This window comes from Myotis yumanensis, unplaced genomic scaffold (assembly GCF_028538775.1).
Source record: "Myotis yumanensis isolate MYYU_CA2020_CCGP unplaced genomic scaffold, mMyoYum1.0.hap1 SCAF_3, whole genome shotgun sequence".
NCBI lineage: Eukaryota > Metazoa > Chordata > Mammalia > Chiroptera > Vespertilionidae > Myotis > Myotis yumanensis.
Window position 1 is genome coordinate 17353208 of NW_027223754.1, and position 22983 is coordinate 17376190.

The following is a 22983-nucleotide window of genomic DNA, read 5'->3' on the forward strand; positions in this document are numbered from 1 at the left end:
AAAAAATAAAAGGCACCAGAACAAATAAAAGGAAGAAGTAAAATTGTTTCTACTTGAAGATGACAAGATTTTATACAGAAAAAATTCTAAAGAATCCACCAAAAAAACTATTCAATCTAATAAACAAATTCAATAAAGATGCAGCATACAAAATTAACATACAAAATCAGTAACATTCCTATACACTAACAATAACTTATCTAAAAAGAAATAAAGAAAACAATCCCATTTACAATAGTATGGAAAACAATATGAAATACTTAGAAATAAATTTAACCAAGGAGGTTAAAGATCTCCACACTGAAAATTACATAACAGTGATAAAACAAATTGAAGACACAAATAAATGGAAAGATATCCCATGTTTCTGCACTGGAAGAATAACATTATTAAAATGTCCAGACTACCCAAAGCCATTTATAAATTTAATGCAATCCCGGAGAAACCAAGATGGCGGCATAGGTAAACACTGGAAATTGCTGCCTCGAACAACCACTTCAAAACTACAACTAAAAGACAAAACAGACATCATCCAGAACCACAGGAAGGCTGGCTGAGTGGAAATTCTACAACTAGAAGGAAAGAGAAAAGCACTCTGAGTCTCAGAGGAGGTGAGGAAGTAAAGTGCAGAGGTACGGAGGCGGAGGTGCAGGTGCACGAGGAAAGGGCTGGCAACGGAGGATGCCTGTGTCTTTTTCAATCAGGAGGAGTCTGAAGCTCCCAACAGCTCTGAACTCCAGTTCCAGGCGAGTCTCTGGGGACCCAGACTCATATGGGGAGAAACTGGACTGTCTGGCAGCTGGCAGAACTCGGAACTCGAGGGCGGCTTTCTCTCGGAGGTGCTTGCAGCGATTACCGTGGGACATTGAGATCCGGGGGCCTCTTAGGGCATGACTGAGGACCAGCCATAGCTGTTTGCTCGGCCCTGTTGACTCCCTGAAACCCCGCCCCACCCAAGCTGCTAGCAGAGGCTTTAGCACATGAATGGGCTGGCCCTTTGAGATCTAAAATTACCTAACAAACTGCAGCTGGGTCAGAGAGACTCAGAACATCCAAAAGAAGGCCCAAGGCCCCACAGCAGCTTGCATTGTTTCACAGCTGGGCCTCATCTGGGCACCTCCAAACCACAAACCAGAAAGAGGAATCTGCAGATCTCTCTGTAGCTCCTGCTGGGTAGCCTCAGGCAGAGGCTAAATTAGCACCTCCTTAGAGATCCAAGAGCCTGTGTACCCAGTGGTCAGAGTGGGACTATCCAGATTACAACTCCTCAGATCCATAAGGGACACACTCAGGGGGCAGACTCAGTGAGCACCAAAGCCCCACTGAAGCAAGTCTAGCCCCAGAGGGATGTCTCCAGCACAGAAGTTCTCCCACTGCAGACACGGCTGATTCTCACAGCCAATTGGCCTGGAGGTCAATTCCTCCCAGTGATAACTACAACAATCAAGACTTACCTAAAACAAGACTACAACAAGACTGTACACAAAGCCGAAACCGGTTTGGCTCAGTGGATAGAGCGTCGGCCTGCGGACTGAAAGGTCCCAGGTTCGATTCCGGTCAAGGGCACGTACGTTGGTTGCGGGCACATCCCCAGTAGGAGATGTGCAGGAGGCAGCTGGTCGATGTTTCTCTCTCATCGATGTTTCTAACTCTCTATCTCTCTCTCCCTTCCTCTCTGTAAAAAATCAATAAAATATGTTTAAAAAAAAAAAAAAAAAGACTGTACACAAAGCCCACAAGGGGGTGCACCAAGAGTGTCCACCTCAGGTAATTGGGGAGGCTGAGCCACTGGGCCCTATAGGACACCCAGCACACAAAGCCACTCTATCAACACAGGGAAGCAGCCAAAATGCAGAGACAAAGAAACAGATCACAAATGACAGAAATGGAGGAAAGCAAACTATTGGATATAGAGTTCAAAACCACGGTTATAAGGTTTTTCAAGAATTTTGTAGAAACCGCCGATAAATTTAGTGAGACCCTCAAGAAATCAAGTGAGACCCTCGAGGTTATGAAAAAGGACTAACTAGAAATTAAGCATACACTGACTGAAATAAAGAATAATATACAGAGATCCAATAGCAGACAAGAGGATTCCAAGAATCAGGTCAAAGATTTGAAATATGAAGAACCAAAAAATACCCAACCAGAAAAGCAAAAAGAAAAAAGAATCCAAAAATATCAAGATAGTGTAAAGAGCCTCTGGGACAACTTCAAGCATACCAACATCTGAATTATAGGGGTGCCAGAAGAAGGGAAAGACCAAGATATTGAAAACCTATTTGAAGAAATGACAGAAAACTTCCCCTACCTGGTGAAAGAAATAGACTTACAAGTCCAGGAAGGGTAGAGAACCCTAAACAAAAGGAATCCAAAGAGGACTACACCAAGACACATCATAATTAAAATGCCAAGGGCAAAAGACAAAGAGAGAATCTTAAAAGCAGCAAGAGAAAGAAAGTCAGTTACCTACAAGGAATACCCATACGATTGTCAGCTGATTTCTCAACAGAAACTATGCAGGCCAGAAGGGAGTGGCAAGAAATATTCAAAGTGATGAATACTAAGAACCTACAACCAAGATTACTTTATCCAGCAAAGCTATCATTCAGAATTGAAGGTCAGATAAAGAGCTTCACTGATAAGAAAAAGCTAAAGGAGTTCATCACCACCAAACCAGTATTATATGAAATGTTGAAAGGTATCCTTTATGAAGAGGAAGAAGAAGGTAAAGATACAAATTATGAACAACAAATACACATCTATCAACAAGTGAATCTAAAAATCAAGTGAATAAATAATCTGATGAACAGAATAAACTGGTGAATATAATAGAATCAGGGGCATAGAAAGAGAGTGGATTGACTATTCTGGGGGGGGGGGGTTGTGGGGGGTGCGGGAAGAGACTGGACAAAAATCATACACCTATGGATGAGGACATTGGGGGGGGTAAGGGCAGAGGGTGGGGTGGGAACTGGGTGGAGGGGAGCTATGGGGGGAAAAAAGAGGAACTGTAATAATCTGAACAATAAAGATTTATTAAAAAAAAAAAAAGTGCATCAAAGATTACGTGCAATCAATCAAAGGGAAGCTTGAAGAACAGAGACCAGAGTTCCTTATGGATGAAAACATGAGTACAGATGGCATGGTTGCTCTGCTGGACTACCATTAGAATGGTGTAATTCTCTTTAAAGATGGTTTAGAAATGGGAAAATGTTAATAAATTTGGCAATTTGGATCTATCACCTGTCATCATAACTGGCTGCTGCTTTTCATCCAAATGGGACTGATGTTATCTTGAGCTCTTCGTTCATTTTGACCTTGATTTATTTGTAGCAAAGTCATTGTTTTTAAGAAAAAACATGTCATGTAGGTTGTCTAAAAATAAAATGCATTTAAACTAAAAAAATAAAAATAAAAAAATTTTAAAAATTTTAAAAAATAAAATAAAATATATTGCTGAATAAAATAAATAAATAAAATTTTAATGCAATCCCTATCAAAATTCCAGTGGCATTTTCTACAGAAGTATAAAAACAATCCTAAAATTTATATAAAACACAAATGTGCCCAAGTAGCCAAAGCAATTTTAAGAATAAAGCAGAAGGCATCACACTTCCTGCTTTCAAACTAAATTATAAAACCCTAGTAATGTAAGAACAGAAATCTTAAAGCTCCTTGAATAAAACATAGGAGCCAATCGATGTTTCTCTCTCATTGATGTTTCTCTCTCTCTCTCCCTCTCCCTTCCTCTTTCTGAATAAAAACATTTTTTTAAAAAGCTACTTGACATGAATCTTGACAATGACATTCTAGATGACACCTAAAGAAAGCACAAGCAACAAAATAAAAATTAGACAAGTGGAACTACATCAAACAAAAAGTTTCTTCCCAGCAAAAAAAAATTAACAAAATGAAAAGACAACCTATGGAACAGGAAAAAATATTTCAAGCCATATATGTGATAAGGGGTTTATATCCAAAATATATAAGTAACTCATACAAATCAATGGCAAAAAAATAACACTGCTGTATGGACAAAGGACCTGAACAGACATATCTCCAAAGATATAAATATGGCCAACAGGTTTATGAAAAGATGCTCAAACATCACTAATCACTAGGGAAATGCAAATCAAAACTACAATGAGATATCCCCTCAAGCCTGTTGGAATAACTGGCATCAAAAAAGTCAAGAGAGCCCTGGCTGGTTTGGCTCAGTGGATGGAGCATCGGCCTGTGGACTGAGGGATCGCAGGTTCAGTTTGGGTCAAGGGCGTGTGCCTTGGTTGCGGGCACAACCCCAGCGGGAGGTGTGCAGGAGGCAGCTGATCAATGTTTCTCTCTCATCGATGTTTCTAACTCTTTATCTCTCTCCCTTCCTCTCTATAAAAAAAAAAATCAATAAAATATATATATTTTTTTAAAGTCAAGAGAAAACAAAAGGTGGCAAGGATGTGGAGAGGAGGGAACCCCTGCGTACAGTTGGTGAAATTGTCAACTGGTACAGCCACTATGGAAACCTAATGAGTTTCCTCAAAAAATTAAAAGTAGAACCACCCTACTCCTTGGTTGAGTGGCTCAGTCAGTGTCATCTCATGCACCAGAAAGGTCTCAGGTTATATTCCCAATTCTGGGCACATACCAGGGTTGCAGATTTGATCTTTGGGTTGGGAGGTGGCCAATCAACGTTTCTCTCTCTCCGTTCCTGTCTCTCTAGAATAAAAAATAAACAAACAAACAAAAAACACCCACACACCAAAAAAATAAAAAATCCTATGATCCAACAATTCCACTTCTGGGAATATTTCTAAAGGAAATAAAAACTCTATATCGAATAGGTATCTGCATCCACATGTACAGAGCAGCATTATTTACAATAGTCAAGACATGAAAACACCTAAGTGTCCATCGACAGATGAATGTATAAAGATGATGATGTGTATATATACACAGTGGAATATTATTCAGCCATAAAAAAGTAGAAAATCCTGCTATTTGCAACAACATGGATGGACCTCGAAGGCAGTATGCTAAGTGATATAAATCAGACAGAGAAAAAGACAAGTACTGTACGATCTCACTTACGTGTGGAATCTAAAATAAAATCCAAACTCATCAAAAAGAGATCAGACGTGGTTACCAGAGGTGAGAGATCGGGGAGGGAAAACTAGAGAGGGATAGTTAAAAGGTACAAACTTTCAGTTATAAGTATAAGGGATATAATGTACGACATGATGACTATAGTTAACACTGCTGTCTGGTATATGAACATTAAGAGAGTAAATCCTAAGATTTCTCATCACAAACAAAACCATTTTTGGTACCTATAATGGGATGATGGATGTTAACTAAACTTACTGTAGTAACGATTTTATGATATGTGTAAGTAAAACCACTATGCTTTACACCTTAAACTTGTATAGAGCTGTAGGTCAATTATATCTCAATAAACTGGAAACGAAAAGTAGGCATACTTGGAGATAAGCTAGCTCCAGACCACGAAAAGTAGGCATACTTAGAGATAAGCTAGCTCTAGATTTTTACAGAAAACTTTTTACTACTTTTATACCTTAAGACATTGAAGCCCCATCTTACTTGCCAAAACACCTCTGATAGAAAGCTAGACCAGCAAGTTCCCCATGTTCTGGGGAGCCTCAATTTTACATATTCTCATGCCATGTTTTGGGGCTTGGATGTAAGAAAGAGGTAAACAATGACGCTGTAGCTGCAGGTGATAAGTAAACAGAGGGATTAAAAGAACTAAAGCCGTAAAAGGACTCTTTGTCATCTACACAAAGTACTTACTGCTTTAGGATACCATGGCACCCTTTTTGAGAACACCGAACCTTATTTTTATAGTCCACTACAATTGTAAGTTGTGATATGAGGACTGTAATGATCAACCACAGACTGTATCACAAGTACAGTTATGGAAAATGGGTAGTTTGTTACAGAAGGCTGGAATGATCATAGAGATTTCCCGTAAGGCATCATGACTCTTACGAGCCCATGTATTTGATCAAGAGCTTGCCCAGTGATGAGGAGATAAACTCTCCACCAGAGGAACCTCACCCTCAAGTCCCCTGAGAGTTGGACTGTAAAGCTGACATTCAGGTTGGCAAGATGACTCTATCCATCCTTGATGGCATGAGACAATGACTTGCAAAATCCAAGAGGCTAAATTCTGATTATCCTTTTAAAAGAAAACAGTACAAATCACATGTAGTGTACCTTTACTGCTTCACTGGCTAACAAAAGGCACGCTTTGAGTTCCGACTATGAACTCCGTATGTTCAGCAACGCAGCACAGGTCCCAGTCTCCAACAACGTCCCAAACACGCCCCCTGTGGGAGTTAAAGACTGGAGCTGCCAACTGCCATTGCCAAGAATGAAAAGAAACAACTTAATTCACTAACTTCTGCAATTCCTTCTGCAATGATTTTATTATAAATATGTTACTTTGGAATAAACAAATATTGCATTCAAGACTATCTGCAAACTTGTTCTAAAGGAATAAAAGGGAAAATGGAACCAGGAACCACTTAGAAGAGATAAACAGCAAAGACACCTGCAGGCCTCTCCCCCAAGAAGTAAGAGAAGTTAACAGGGAACATCACATTTCTAATCAGCCTATTCAGTTAGAATAAGCTTTGAGTTTGGTAATTTGTACTTGTTCTGTAAACGGAACTGCTCCTCTCCTCAGTCCTAAGAAGTAGAATGGGAAGACAGTCTTCAGATCCCAGTAGCAACAAGAAAGATCTTGACTTTGTATTTGTAACTCTTTGCTCACCTACAAAACTGTTCACTATTTGCCAGGAGCAATGTCAGAGTAGTCCTTCAGCACTCCAGCCATGTGTTCGTTATGAGTCTTAAATCGTCGCTTTTTCTGTGAAGCAGGCTTTTTCCTTCTCTGGATAGGGGCCTACAGGAAAAGGTAAAAACAGAAACAACAGCTCTAGGAGGGGTAAAGCATAAGGATTTACTCAGGATGCCCAGAAACCAGCAGCAAGAGATTTGGAGTATTTGGCCTGTTTTTCTGCTTTGTAACCAAATCTCATGCACATCAATCCATAGCACACTCCCAACCACAAACAAGAAACTATGCTTTCTATTATGATGCATATACTTCTACCTGGAATAAATGGGCTGACACAAAAACTTCTCAGAACTATTCTAGGCACTAAGTAAATAAAAAGAGAGGCAGTAAAGCTTTTTAATCACTATTATCTGGTTTAAAAATATATACTTCAGCCCTGGCCAGTATTGCTCAGTAGGCTGGGCATCGAACCAGGAGGTTGCTGGTTCGATTTCTGGTCAAGGGCATGTGCCTGGGTTGCAGGCTTGATCCCCAGTTGGGGGCAAGCAGGAGGAAACAAATCGGTGTTGCACTCTCACATCGATGTCTCTCTCTCCTCTTCCTCTCTCTCTCTGAAAATATATATATCAATAAAAAAGATCTGACGTAAATAGGGCAAAACACAGACATATGGGCAAAATTAGGAAGTAGATGAGCACTTATTAATAGTAGAAGATTTACTATTATTCTCTATTCTTTTCAGTATACCTGAAACCATAAAGTACTGTAAGTACACTAATTTACGGAGATCACTGTCAATAAATCTTCCTTTTTAAGGAGCCCTAAAAATTCACTGAAACACACACACGAAAAGTCAGAAAGAAGGCAAGTTACACAGCGTGGTGGTGGACAGAAAAAGATGGGGAGAGGTGCTGCAGCTGGAGTCTGAAGTGTGAACTAGTTCTCACTTGGGCTTTGTCCTGGGACTAGCACAGTTACTTATTAGCCATTGCAGACCATTTCACAAGTCTTCATCCCATTACAAATCCTTCCTCAGAGCAGGATTTAGGCTACAAAGACAGTATTACCTGGTTCAGAGGGATCTGAAAGTTAACAAGGACAACTCAACGTGATCAGGACTAAGGGAGAGCAGGCACCAACACTACGGGGCTCACTGGAGCAGGGGCCTGGGGGTAGGGTAGACGGCTAGAGTCTTAAAAGGCCAAGATCAGGACATGTGAGCACTAGGAAAAGTTTGGTATGGCTGGAGCTTAAAAGCAGACACTACTAGGACAGGGCGGTCGGATGGGGAAAACTCGCACACTCCTGGGGAGCAGCACTTGAGGGCAGAGATCTGCTGGCCCTCAATAAACCACATGTGATCTGGTTTGCAAGTGACCAAGATCAATGGGTCAGGACACAGAAAAAACTGAAAGGGAGAACTGACTACCTGCTCTTCTGAGAAGAGAAAGCAGGCTAACAGTTCAAAGAACAGAGAACTACATTTTTTTCCAGCGGTTACATACCACTTTCTTTGGTCCGGATTCCTGCATGGAAGAAATACCCTGTCGCTTCAGATATTCTTCAATTTTCTCCTCATCCATTGAATCCACAGTGACACTCCTCCACAGTTTCTGAAACTCTGTGCCAACAAGACAGTAGATATTTTACAATAGATGTTTACAAGCTACAGCACCTCAGTGATGGAAATCCAAGCTTCAATGTTATCTCCCCTGGTCTATATTAGCACATCTGTGATTTCATTATAAAAACAAAGGAAGTGAGACAACATTCAAATGCTGGACACTGAGCAGCAGAGGGGCCTGAGAACAGAACTGCATCCTTACAGACCACATCAGTAATGTTCTATTTTTAGAGTCTGTAAATGAAGGGCCGTGTGTGTGTGTGTGTGTGTGTGTGCGAAAGGCCTCCCTGCTTTCCTGGGGAGGAAAGGCTGTCCACAGTCTCCTTTTATTACACAAATCAGTTCTCTGCACTGAAATAGTTCAAATTCCTGCTCATCTCCCCTGAGCTCAGTACTCCATTTCCCCTCCTATTGGTAAAAAGAAACACATAGGGACAATGGGAACCAGTTTCATATGGAGAGAGGAGCTATACAGATCACAGCTGACCCTTGAACAACATGGGTTTGAACTGCACAGGTCCATTATATGCAGTCTTTTTTTTTTTAATCCTCACCTGAGGATATTTTTTTCACATTGATTTTCTTTAGAGAGAGGAGAAGGGCAGGAGGGAGGAGTGGGGGAAAAGGAAAGATAGAAAGAGAGAGACATCGATGCAAGAGACACATCGATTGTTTGCCTCCCATAAGCACGCAGAGGCAAGCACGCAGAGGCTGAGGATTGAGCTTGCAACCACGGTATGACTGGGAATTGAGCCTTGACTGGGAATCATACCTGAGACCCTTCAGTCCATGGGCTGGTGCTCTAACCATTAAGCTAAACCGTCCAGGGGTATACACAAACTTCTTTCAATAAATGCATTGAAAAATTTTTTGGAGATCAGTGACAATTTGAAAAAAACTTACAGACAAACATTATTAATTTTTTTTTTTTTTTTTTGGTATAGCGAAGGCGGAGATTTATTGAAGAACAAGTACAGACTCCCACGTGGAGAGGGGGGAAGAATCCCACTGAACGGACTCCCACATGGAGAGGGGGAAAGGCTCCCCTTAAATTTTTAATAACATTTTCTTTTCTCTACCTTACTTTATTGTGAGAATACAGTATATAACATATAAATATATGTTAACTGCTTATGTTATCAGTAAGGCTTCCAGTCAATAGTAGGGTATTAGTAGCTATATTTTTGAGGAGTCAAAAGTTACACTGCGGGGTTGGGGGGTGGGGGTGGGAAAAGATTAACCAAAGAACTTATATGCATAACCCATGGACACAAACAATAGTGAGGTGAAGGGGTGGGGGTAGGGGGTGCAGAGAACTGATTTGTGTAATAAAAGGAGACTGTGGACAGCCTTTCCTCCCCAGGAAAGCAGGGAGGCCTTTCGCACATGGCCCTGTGAAGGGAGATCAGTGCAGAGGGGAAGAGGGGACATTTGTAATACTTGCAACAATAAAGGTAAACATAAAAAAAATTAAAAGGGGGGCGGTTTACACTTGGCTTTCAACTGTGTGAAAGGTTGGAGCTTGTAGTTCAGCCGTGGGCAAACTACAGCCCGGCCCGTGGGCCCGCCCGTTTGAAATGAATAAAACTAAAAAAAAAAAAAAAAAAAAAAAAAAAGACCGTACCCTTTTATGTAATGATGTTTACTTTGAATTTATATTAGTTCACACAAACACTCCATCCATGCTTTTGTTCCGGCCCTCCGGTCCAGTTTAAGAACCCATTGTGGCCCTCGAGTCAAAAAGTTTGCCCACCCCTGTTCTAGTTCCTGCTTGGAATTAGAAAGATGTGTAAAGTGTGGCTAAAAGGTAGGTAGTTGGGACTTCTAGCTTTCCTAATTCCAAGCAAATTCTACCAGCTCGCATATAAAGATGTTGTAATAAACTCCGTCATGACCTTTGAGCTATTGTTGTCATAAATTTTACCATTACATATGTTCTAAAAACAAAATACATTTAATATCTTTGTTTTAAGCAGCTATATCTTTCAAAGCAATTAAAAATAAGACAAGGTTTTTAATAAAAATTAACATTTTAAATTAGAAAGGCATGAATTTTATATTTACCTTCATTTATTCCATTTAGAGCACTCTCACTTATTTGTATAGGTCCAACTTACTGTCTAGTACCCCTTCTGCCTGAAGAACATCCTCAGTACTTTTAGTAATGCAGGTCTGATGACAATGAATTCTTCCAGTTTCTGTCATGTCAAGAGAGTATTACTTTGAAAGTAGTTCTCTTTCATTTTGAAATACTATTTTTGCTGGGTACAGAATTCTGAGTTGAAAGGTTTTTCCCTTTTGGCCCTTAAAAGATATCACTGCACTGTCTTGGTTTGCACATGTTCAAATGAGAAGTCTGCTGCAATCCTTTTATCCTCTGGCTACCTTCAATATTTTCTCTTCATCTTCGTTTTTTCAGCAGTTTGAATATATGCTTTTCTAGCATTTGGGGGGGGGGGGCGGTAATCTTGCCTCATGTGTTCTCTGAGCTTCTGCATCTTTGTTTTGTTGTCTATTGCTAATTTTGGAAAATTCTTGGCCATTTCTTCTTCTGTCCCATTCTCTTTCTCTTCTTCTGAGATTTTAATTACACATTCAGACCACTCTTTATTATCTCAAAGCTTATGGATGCTGTTTGTAATTTTTCATGTTTTTCTCTTTGCCATTTCAGTTTAGATCATTTGTATTGGCCTATCCGAAAGTTAAGATTCTTCCCTTGGTCATACCAAGTTTACTGATGAGCTTATTGAAGACATTGTCTTATCATTGTGCTTTTCATTTATAGAATTTTCATTTGATTTTGTTATGTTTATCTCTCTGCTGAAATATCCTACCTCGTCATACATGTTGTCTGCCTCTTCTACTAGAGGGCTTAACATATTAATCACTTATTTTAAATTCCATGTCTGATAGTTCCAATATCTGTGTCCTAAGAATATGGTTCAGTTAATTCCCTGGCCTCAAAAGTGCATTGCTTTTCTTGTTTCTCTTTATGCCTCAATTTTTTTTGAAAGCAGGATATCCTCTGCAAGACAGCTGAGACTGAGGTAAACAGATTTTGTGCCTAGAATGAGGCACGCCTTTCTTTCTGCTAGGTCTTTAGTGGGTGGAGGTGGGGTCATTCCATTGTTAGGACCTGAGCTTAGTTTGGAATATGTTGCTGCCATTGTTACCCATAATGCACCACAAACTTCAAATTCCTCTAGACATACTTCTTTAGGGTAGAAGCTTGTTTGCTAGAGGGTTTTTCTGTGTCTGCTCAATCTGTGGTCTTCCCTTTATGCTGGACCTAAGAAGATCTGTTAGCCCCAGGCTCTGCACTTCCCTGCATTCATTGTTAACTGCTAGCCATTTCGGTTAGCCTGGTATGGGGGTGGGAGTTCTCTGTTACTGTCATTAAGCCTGGTCTTGGGCAAGCACTGTGTTCCCTGGTGACTGGGGAGTGGCCTCCTCAGTGTCCTGCCCTGCCCTGCCCCCTCTGCTGAAGGTCTGGACTCAGCACAGCTCTGCCTTTTTCCTGTAGGTAGAGGGTTTTCTTTCTGTTCCCCTCCCACAGCAGTTTAAGACTTTGTCTCATAGGAGAGGCAGGGAGAAGGACTTAGGTAGAATTCATCTTGACCCTGTGATCCCACTTCTAGGAATATATCCCAAGAAACCAGAAACACCAATCTGAAAGAATATATGCACCCCTATGTTCATAGCAGCACAATTCACCATAGCTAAGATCTGGAAACAGCCTAAGTGCCCATCAGTAGATGAATGGATTAGAAAACTGTGGTACATCTACACGATGGAATACTATGCTGCTGTAAAAAAGAAGGAACTCTTACCATTTGCAACAGCATGGATGGAACTGGAGAGCATTATGCTAAGTGAAATAAGCCAGTCAATGAAGGAAAAATACCACATGATCTCACTAATTCATGGATAATAGAGTCCATTATAAACTTTTGAACAATAATAGATACAGAGGCAGAGTTGCCTCGAACAGACTGTTAAACTACAGCAGGAAGGCCGGGGAGGGTGGGGGGCAGGAGGGGAGGGGTAAGAGATCAACCATGCATGCATATAAGCATAACCAATGGACATAAGACACTGGGGGGGCAGGGGAGGCCAGGGGATTGTCAAGGGCGGGGGAAAAAAAAGGAGACATATGTAATACTCTTTGTAATAATTTAAACAAACAAACAAAAAAATTAAAAAAAAAAAAAAAAAGAATGCCACAGGGGCTATTTTCAAAGCAAAATCCCTGATAAGAACTCTTCACAATGTCTTTTTTTTTTCTTCAGTAAAACATTTCTACTGTAATCCCTGCCTTTACTTAACTCAATGCTGTTGCAGGTTTTTTTTTGTGTGTGTGTGTGTGGGGGGGGGGGGTTGTTTTTTTGTTAATCCTCACCCGAAAATATTTTTCCATTCACTTTTTCAGAGAGTGGAAGAGAGAGGGAAACATCGATGTGAGAGAAACACATCAGATTGGTTGTCTCCTGCATGAGCCCCGACCAGGGCCTGGGTGGGGAAGGAGCCTACAACCAAGGTACGTGCCCTTGACCAGAATCGAACCTGGGATCCTTTGGTCTGCAGGCTGATGCTCCATCCACTGAGCAAAACCGGCTAGGGCTACAATGCCGGAAGCCAATTCTAGCATGTCATAATTGCAAGAGTTTCATCAAAAGGTTGATGGAACTTGGGAACTCAACAAGGGCTGAGTCACATATGTTGTCACCTGTTGGGAATGGCTAATTGCATTTCCCCAAAACTGAATAAGATATATTAAATTGATTGTTTGCTGCCAGACAGCTCAGGTATGTATGGCAGATTTGCCTTTTTCTTAATCTACATGTTATGGCCTCCTACTGGCCTACATACCTAAACAGCTGTAGGCTAATTCTCCCCAATCTGACAATGGACTCTGTATACAAACCCTGACACTTTGAAGTGTATATCTCTACCTTGCCTCAGGACAATCTATACTAATAAAAGACAAACATTAAATTGACCATACCTTCCTATGCCTTAAGCCACACCCGCCAGCCAATCAGAGTGACTATATGCAAATTAACCCAACCAAGATGGCGGCCGGCAGCCACGGAGCTGGAGCAAGCAGGAGGGTTGGTTGCCCTAATGATAGAGGAAGCCAAGCTTCCCGCCGCAGCTGGCTCTGAGCTCAACTCAAAGCAACAAAGTTTCAATTATAAAAGATAAATAAATCCCAGATACCTGCTTTCAGCTGGCCATGGCCACGGAGCTGGAGCCTTGGGTTGCCCCTGGCAATAAAGGAAGCCAAGCCCTAGCCGGCTCTGAGCTCCACTCTAGGCTACAAAGTTTCAATTATAGAAGGTAAATAAATCCCAGAAAAAGAAAAAAGAAAAAAATGAGAGGCTGGGAGCTTCCGTCGCTGGGAAGGCTTGGCCAGCTTGAAAACGGCCCTCAGCCCCTCACCCAGACTGGCCAGGCACCTCAATGGGGACCCCCCCCTAAAAGGGGTGTGGCCAGCCTGAAAACAGCCATCAGCCCCTCACCCAGGCTGGCCAAACCTCCATGGGATGAGGGGCCCCACTGGGGGGGCTTGACCAGCCTGCAAACAGCTATCAGCCCCTCACCCAGGCTGGCCAGGCACCCCAGTGGGGACCCCCACCCTGAAGGGGTGTGACCAGCTGCAAACAGCCATCAGCCCCTCACCCAGGCTGGCCAGACACCCCAGTGGGGAACCCCACGCTGAAGGGCAAGCCAGCCGGCCGCCACCCATGCACCAGGCCTCTATCCTATATAATAAAAGGGTAATATGCAAACTGACCCTAACAGCAGAAGGACTGGGAATGACTGGTCACTATGACACACACTGACCACCAGGGAGCAGACGCTCAATACAGGAGCTGCCCCCTGGTGGTCAGTGCATTCCCCCAGGGGGAGCTCTGCTCAGCCACAAGCCAGGCTGATGGCTGCCAGTACAGCGGTGGTGGTGGGAGCCTCTCCCTCCTCCTCAACAGCACTAAGGATGTCAGACAGCAGCTTAGGCTGCTCCCCGCTGGCAAGTGGACATCCCCTGAGGGCTGCCGGGCTGCCAGAGGGATGTCTGACTGGCAGCTTGGGCCAGATCCCCCAGGGAACCGGCCTAAGCCAGCAGGTGGACATCCTCCAAGGGGCCCCAGACTGCAAGAGGGCATAGGCTGGGCTGAGGGACCCCGCCGCCCCGAGTGCACAAATTTTTGTGTGCCAGGCATCTAGTTTGTGTTAATAAAAAAGCATGGGGTCCTGAGACAAGGAGATCTTAGTTTCTTTAAACTAGGCTCCTCCAACCTCCAAATGCCTTTCAAAATTATATTTTGTCTCTGGACTCTTATTTAATCTATGCACAGCCTTCTCCAGATTGCTGAACCCTTCTTAATGCCAGAACAAGAACCCTAGCACTATAGTTTTTATATATTACTTCCATTCTGTAAATATATTACAGCTGAATACTTAAGATGAACACTGGAAGGCAAGCCTGATTTAAGAGGCAGGATCTCACAGGATCCCAAGTCTAATTACTTTTTAATGTATGTGGGGAAAGAATATGCTCAGTTGACAAAAAAGAGAAATAACATGTTTTTCTTTAATTTTATAAAATCATTGCAAGAAAATACAAATTAAAATCAGGACAATCTTTGTTTTCTACAAGGCAGGCAAAGTCAACTAAAGACATCCAGTACTGGGGAGGGTAAAGAAATGGATACCTTCTCATACACTGCTTTGAAGGGTAAATCGGTCCTAAGAATTGGTTCAAATTTTATGATGGGTATCAGGCAAGCTGTTGAAAATTTAAAAAATAGGCCTATGTTTTGACCCAGCAATTCTACTAAAAAAAAACAAAAACAAAAAAAACCCCACAAACTACAATAAGGAGGTAAGTAGGTAAGTGCACATATATACTTATGTGCAAGGATTGAGCATTATTTATAATAGCATGTATAAAAAAATAAAAAAACAAACTAAATTTCTATCTGTGGAACATCAGAAAAATGGTTTAAAGTGCATCCATAAAAATGGAATAGCATATAGCCATTAAAAATAATAAAACAGCATCAGAGACTCTAGGGAAGTAGCTACTGGGAGGGGTCCTGAATTTTAAGGATCAAGTTGAAACTGTTTAAGCTTCCAGGCAGAAAAGAACAAGATACCAGCAGTAAGAGAAAAGTCAAATTGTTATCGGCTTTGGTGAAATACCAATAAACATTACATAACTGTAAAAGGCCAGTGCAAATGTGGCCTCAGACTGCTAAATTGGCTTTGTTTCTTTGCTATCTGTCTAATCAAATGCAAAACTACAGATGCACTGAGTCAATCACTGGATAGCTAAGTAAAGGTAAGTAAGTAACCAGATAAGATTAAACACCTAGTATTTTGGTGCTTTTTTTATCTTCTCAATGCTACTAACAACAGCTAACGTTACTGTTACTTTTTTTTCAGGATTTATTTATTTTTAAAATCTTTATTATTGAAAATATTGCAAAGGGCCTTCTTCCCCCCTGCCCCCCACCCAATTAACCTCTTCCAGGCCGCTCCCATCCCACTGCGAGGCCCTCACCACCCCACAATTGCCTGTGTCCACACATTATGCATATATGCATACAAGTTCATTGGTTGATCTCTTCCCACCCACTCTCCCACTGTTACTAATATTCTTTTTTTTTTTTTTTTAATATTTTTATTGATTTTTTTACAAAGAGGAAGGGAGAGAGATAGAGAGTTAGAAACATCGATGAGAGAGAAACATCGATCAGCTGCCTCCTGCACATCTCCTTCTGGGGATGTGCCCGCAACCCAGGTACATGCCCTTGACCGGAATCGAACCTGGGACCTTTCAGTTTGCAGGCCGACGCTCTATCCACTGAGCCAAACCGGTTTTGGCATGTTACTAATATTCTTACTATGTGCCAGGTTCCATTCTAAGCTCTAAGCACTTTTATTTATATTAACTCATGTAACCCTCTTAAGGACCATGGGATACAGGTACCATTATTCCTATTTTATAGATAAGGAATCTCAGACAGGCGGGTTAAATATCTCGCCTAAGTTAGTAAGGGGCAGTGCTAAGATTTAAACCTATAGTTTGACTACTCAGACCATCCTCTTGACCACTGCATTTATACTGCCTCTAAATTAATAAGATCCTGATGTAAGGAAATACTAAATGCCTTTGTGAATTAGATACATACCTAGGTCCAACTATTCTGTGTTCACTCATCTATTTGATTTTTAAAATTACTATACAGTAAATTCTCCCCTTACTTATGCTATACCTCATTTTAGGATATTTGCTTCTATTACAGTTAGAATAAAAGATGATTCTTCAGAGACTGAATACTTGCTCACATAAGATTTCTATTTTATAGCTAAGACTGCCACCTAGTGGGCCACAGCAAAAATCTATCAATAAAATCGAGACAAAGAACTCTGAGGTGTAAAATACAAAACACACAAAAAAATAGGAAGACAAATATTAAGATACTAGAGGCCCGGTGCACGAATTCATGCACGGGTGGGGTCCCTTGGCTGGGCTGGCGATCAGGCTGTCTCACCCAGTCCTGATCAAGGCCAATGGGGGCCAGCAGGCAGGGAAGGAACCACGGGAGGGCTCCAGGGCATGTCCAGCCCTCTCACCCAGTCCCCATTGGCCAGATCCCAGCAGCAAACTAACCTACAGATCGGAGTCTTCCCCCGGCAGTCAGTGTGCGTCATAGCGACTGGTCGAGCAATTAGACACTTAGCATGTTACACTTTTATTATATAGGAATGTATCAAGTTTCAATGAGACTTTTCTGGAAACTCACACATTTTCCATAATTAACAAAAACTCGGGGTTTTGCCCTAACCGGTTTGGCTCAGCGGATAGAGTGTCGGCCTGTGGACTCAAGGGTCCCAGGTTCGATTCCGGTCAGGGGCATGTACCTTGGTTGCAGGCACATTCCCAGTAGGGGGTGTGCAGGAGGCAGCTAATCGATGTTTCTCTCTCATCAATGTTTCTGACTCTCTGTCCCTCTCCCTTCCTCTCTGTAAAAAATCAATAAAAATATTTAAAAAAAACCACAAACTCGGGTTTTTTTTAAAATTAGTGATTTATGAAATACTGACGCTTTCAACTAAAAGAACAGTGCCTCACCCCTGAGGTTCCTGTGGGTGACTGTTCTCTCTAGGGCCTTAGAGCACTGTATGAAGACCATAATGACAATATGCAGCATGTTGTACTATATGTGTCCTCATGTCATTCCTTCCTCAATCTGTAAGTTCAAGGACAGAAACCTTATTCACTTTAATGTCCCTTCTATCTATGAATGGCTTGAATGAAAAAGCGCATGAGAAAAGTTTGAAGAACCCTGGCCAGTGTGTCAGTGCTTAGAGCATCAGCCCAGGACCAAAGGGTCTCGGGTTCGATTCCCAGTAAAGGGCATGCAACTGGGTGCAGGTTCGTTCTGCAGCCCTGGTCGGGGAGCCTGCAAGAGGCAACCAATCTATGTGTTTCCCTCACATCAATGTCTCTCTCTCTCCCCCTCGCGCCCCCTACCCCCGACCTTCCCCTACACTCTATGGAAAAATATCAACTGAGGATTTTTTAAAAGAGAAGTCAGAAGACAATCTATCTTAATTTTTCCCTATTTTATAAACATAAGCTGTAACTTTTTAAAAATCCTCACCAGAGGATATAGTTTTTTATTACTATTGATTTTTAGAGAGAGGTAAGGAAAGTGGAAAGAGGGGAAGAAAGGGAAGAGAGAAACAGAAACATCAATGTGAGAAACATCTATCTGTTGCCTCCCCTACATACCCCAAGCAGGAATCGAACCCATAACCTAGGCATATGCCCTGACCAGGAATCGAACCCATAACCTTTTGATGTACAGGACGATGCTCCAACCAATTGAGCAACCAAGCCAGGGCCATAAGCTGTACCTTTAATAGAAATCTCAACCCTGGCAATTTGCTCCCCAGGGAACATTTAGTAAGGTCTGGCACCTTTCTGATTGTCACAATTTGAGGGAAAGTATGCTACTGGCATCTAAATAAGTCAGGGATGCTGCTAAACATCCTATAGGGTACAGTGACAACCCCAACACCAAAAAAACATTATTCAGCTATAAATATCAATACTGCCAAGGTTGAATGGCCTGCTTCCTCCCAACCATCTTTCCTAGAAAGTATACAGATTAATGAAAAATACCAATTTACAATGATAAACTGAGCCTAGAACCCAATTGTTTTACATTAAAAACTTATTTTTATATTGGTTTAATGCACACTGGATTTTCTAGAAACATACAGTATATAATGTATATAGAATCCTATCTAATAATAGACAAACATGGTAATTAACCGTACCTCCGACACGCTTCCCATTGGCTAATCAGGGTGATATGCAAATTAACTGCCAACCAAGATGGCGGCCGGCAGCCAGGCAGCTGAAGCGAACAGGAGGCTTGCTTGCTCCAGTGATGGAGGAAGCCAAGGTTCCTTGCCTGCCGCTGCCGGCCTCTAAGCTGCACTCTAAGAAACAATGTTGCAATTATAGAAGCTAAACAAACCCCAGAAACCTGCTTTCAGCCAGCCGGCCTCGGAGCTGGAGCTGCAACAGTGTTTCAATTATAGAAGCCAAACAAACCCAGATACCTGCTTTCAGCAGCCGAGGTCTCAGAGCTGGAGCCGAGCCTCAGAGCTAAAGCCGGCTCTCAGTTCCAGTGACAGCCATAGAAGGTAAATAAATCCCAGAATAAAAAAATAAAAGAAAAAAAGGAGAGGTTGGGAGCTTCAGTCACCCGCCAGCCTGAAAATGGCCCTCAGCCCCTCACCCAGACTGGCCAGGCACCCCAGTGGGGACCCCCACCCTGAAGCGGGTGTGACCAGCTGCAAACAGCCATCATCCCCTCATCCAGGCTGGCCAGGCACCCAAGCGGGACCCCCACCCTGATCCGGGACACCCTTCAGGGCAAACCAGCCGGCCCCAACCCGTGCACCAGGCCTCTATCCTATATAATAAAAGGGTAATATGCAAACTGACCCTAACAGTAGAAGGACTGGGAATGACTGGTCACTATAACACACACTGACCACCAGGGGGCAGATGCTCAATGCAGGAGCTGCCCTCTGGTGGTGAGGGCGCTCTCACATAGGAGGAGCTCTGCTCAGCCACAAGCCAGGCTGATGGCTGCCAGTACAGCGGTGGAGGTGGGAGCCTCTCCTGCCTCCTCAGCAGTGCTAAGGATGTCCGACTGCAGTTTAGGCCTGCTCCCTGCTGGCAAGTGGACATCCCCTGAGGGCTGCCGGGCTGCCAGAGGGATGTCTGATTGCCATCTTAGGCCCAATCCCCCCAGGGAGCAGGCCTAAGCCAGCAGGTGGACATCCCCTGAGGGGTCCCAGACTGGGAGAGGGCACAGGCCGGGCTGAGGGACCCTCCCCCCGAGTGCACAAATTTTTGTGCACCGGGCCACTAGTATATTATAATTAACTTTTGTAAAGCAAAGCTGCACTTTGTATTTCTCAGATCTTTAAAAAGAATTCTTTATCACTTAAGGAAAATACCAATTATGACATTCTAGAGGTCATAATGATACACTGGGTAGAGACCATGAAAGATCCTTGCCCCTTCCCACGTATTATTCCCAATGCATCCCTCCCATAAGGGGGGGGAGGGGGTCCCTCAGCCTGGCCTGCACCCTCTCGCAGTCCGGGACCTCACTCCTTACTGCCCACCTGCTCACTGCTCCTTAATGCTGCCGTGAGCCCGGCTTCTAGCTGGAGCAGCGAGCGCACTGACCACCAGGGGGCAGCTCCTGCGTTGAGCATCTGCCCCCATGTGGTCAGTGTGTGTCATAGTGACCTGTCATTCTGCCCTTTGGTCGATTTGCATTTTAGGCTTTTATTATATAGGATAAGTTGCCAATGCATCACAACTGTATAGTCTATTTGTAGCCAGCACATTGTGGACCAAAAAAACACCACAAAAACAGTTTTATGAAAAGTAACTTCACAGGGTAATCTGATCATAAAGTCCTAAGTGGGCAGGTCATGGTGGGCAATCATATATCTTCAGTAAAAGTTTTATCTTTTGTCTTAAGCAGGCCCTGTCCATGTTTCTGTGCATCCAGGCCAACATACCTACCTTTGAAAGGCCTCTTATCAGACCCTTCCTTCTAAAAGTGTGACCACCCTGATGAAAACACACCATCTTGTTAACTATCCTGTAATCCAACCCCCACCTTTCCTTCTCCTCCCTTCATGTATAACCTTCCTTAGTTCCAATACATAAAAGCTGCTACAAACTGTCATTTCTTAGAAGAATTTTCTCTAAGTCTACTGAGATCTTACTTCCAGGTGTTATCTTCTATTTGGCTCAAATAAATTCTTATAAAAAGTCTCTACAGGTCTGGATGTTTCTAACATCCAAAATCCTCTACATTTAGCAAGATAAATGAGGCATTTAATAGGAGATCAATAGCTACATGTTGGAGCTGCTGGTGAACAAATAAAGATGAGGGAAAATGGCGTGCTCCAAGACAGCAGTCGCCAATGGGTGGTCCGTGGACGACTGGTGGTTCGTGAGGTCCGAAAGGTTGGCGACCGCTGCTCCAAGAGACCATGAAAGATCCTTGCCCCTTCCCACGTATTATTCCCAATGCATCCCTCCCATCTGGCTGTTCCTGAGTTGTATCCTTATATAATAAACAGTAATCTAGTCTCTAAGAATGCTCACTCTAGGGACACTCCCTCTCAGAAACCAGCCAACCTTCTGTGAGAAGCCTGAGTCAAATGGAAAAGCCCAACCAAGCTCTCAGCCAAGCAGTCAACTGCCAGCCATCAGACATCGTGTACAGCTGAGCCTTCAGCACCAGCTGCCATTTGACTGCAAACACAAATGTTTAGAGATGCCAAGTAAGAATTGCTCTCAGTTGAGCCCAAACATGGAATGAAGATAATTATTAATAAGTTGTTGTTTTAACCCACTACATTTGGGGTGAATTGTTACACAGCAATGGAAAACTAGAATACCTTCTCAATCACTTGCTGTTTTTGTTTAGTGTCTTTATCACATGTATATATCATTAAGAATAAATTAAGCCCTGGCTGGTTTGGCTCAGTAGATAGAGCCTCAGCCTGAGGACTGAAGGGTCCCAGGTTCAATTCCAGTCAAGGGCACATGCCTGGGTTGCGAGATTGGTCCCCCTTAGGGGACGTGAAAAATCTTAATAATGATACACTGAGTAGTGATATTTCATGTAACTTTTGTTTTATCTATTTTTTCATTTATGTTAAAACTATCATTTATTCTAAATAATTTAACAAAGAAAAATTACTATAAAATGAAGAAACTTAAAAATTTTCAGAGTCCTGAGTATTGTGATACTTTCACAAAGCTATAATTTTATATAAAATAGTATGCTTTCTAAAAGTTGCTTAAGATTTTACAAGGTTTTTTGCCGAACCGGTTTGGCTCAGTGGATAGAGCGTCGGCCTGCGGACTCAGGGGTCCCAGGTTCGATTCCGGTCAAGGGCATGTACCTTGGTTGCGGGCACATCCCCACTGGGGGGCGTGCAGGAGGCAGCTGATCGATCTCTCTCATCGATGTTTCTGGCTCTCTATCCCTCTCCCTTCTTCTCTGTAAAAAATCAATAAAATATATTAAAAAAAAAAAAAAAAAAGATTTTACAAGGTTTTTTAAAATAATACTAATGTATTTGTCAGTGAAGGCAAAAATCCCACTGATCTGATCCCATCCTAAGTGTGTTTAGCACAACAGCATGGACAGAATTATCTGTTCATCCCAATGCTTCAGAAAAACAAACCTCTAGTTCCCATCAAAAAGAAAAGAAAAAAGTAATCTCCCTCCTTATCCAATGTGATCATCAAAAGAGCAAGTTACTTAAGAGAGTATCAGTCACTCACAACCTGCATAAAGTTTTAATATCAAGATATGAAGTAATATTTATAAAAATAAAATCATCAAGAAATAAACTCCTTTTTTGGTACAACTGAACTATAAGCATAAGAAATCATAAAATATAGCCACCATGCTATATAGACAAGCTGCTATACTATGATTGCAAGTGCTACAATTAATCTAAACTCTTTCAAATTACAAATTGTGTTCTGAGAATCAATGTTAGGAGTTATTAGCTCTGTTCTAAGAGATGACAATGCTAAAAAAACAAACAAATAAAAGCAGTATTAAAAAATTTGAGTTATAATTGTATTATATTATAAATTTTGTCACCTTAAATTTGTAACATACTTGCAAACTAAAGAAAGTATTATTACAGAAAGGCTTACCTTCGTCCACAGAAAACTGACAGCTTTTATCATTGAAGAAAAGAATTTTCTTCTTATCAGGACGATTTACAAATAATATCTGGTCCCCTAAAGCCTTAAAGATAAAGAAAAATTTTTCAGTTAACTCCAAATTACTTTACCAACACCCTATTATTTTTCTTTCTTCCTCTATTTTTTTTTTTTTTTTTACAACAAAGGACTCCCATTTCTTTTAACCCTCAGTAATCAATTTCAGTTCTT

General features: G+C 41.9%; 1 protein-coding gene across 7 annotated transcripts in view; it reads right to left on the minus strand.

The window, feature by feature from the left end:
• The window catches only part of GTF2E2 (general transcription factor IIE subunit 2), an 88338-nt gene that overhangs the window by 28841 nt on the left and 36514 nt on the right, over window positions 1-22983 (minus strand). For 2 of the 7 annotated variants that reach the window (XM_070408339.1, XM_070408338.1), the window contains exons 6-8: window positions 22744-22837; window positions 8326-8441; window positions 6794-6925 (exon numbers count right to left, since the gene is read on the minus strand). In XM_070408339.1, the coding sequence (XP_070264440.1) occupies window positions 6809-6925; window positions 8326-8441; window positions 22744-22837 (327 nt within the window). In that variant the 3' untranslated portion in view covers window positions 6794-6808. Of the gene's footprint in view, window positions 1-2835; window positions 3824-6219; window positions 6348-6427; window positions 6926-8325; window positions 8442-10516; window positions 10643-22743; window positions 22838-22983 lie in introns of those variants that run through there. The other 5 variants (XM_070408335.1, XM_070408334.1, XM_070408336.1 and 2 more) reach the window with 4 other exon arrangements.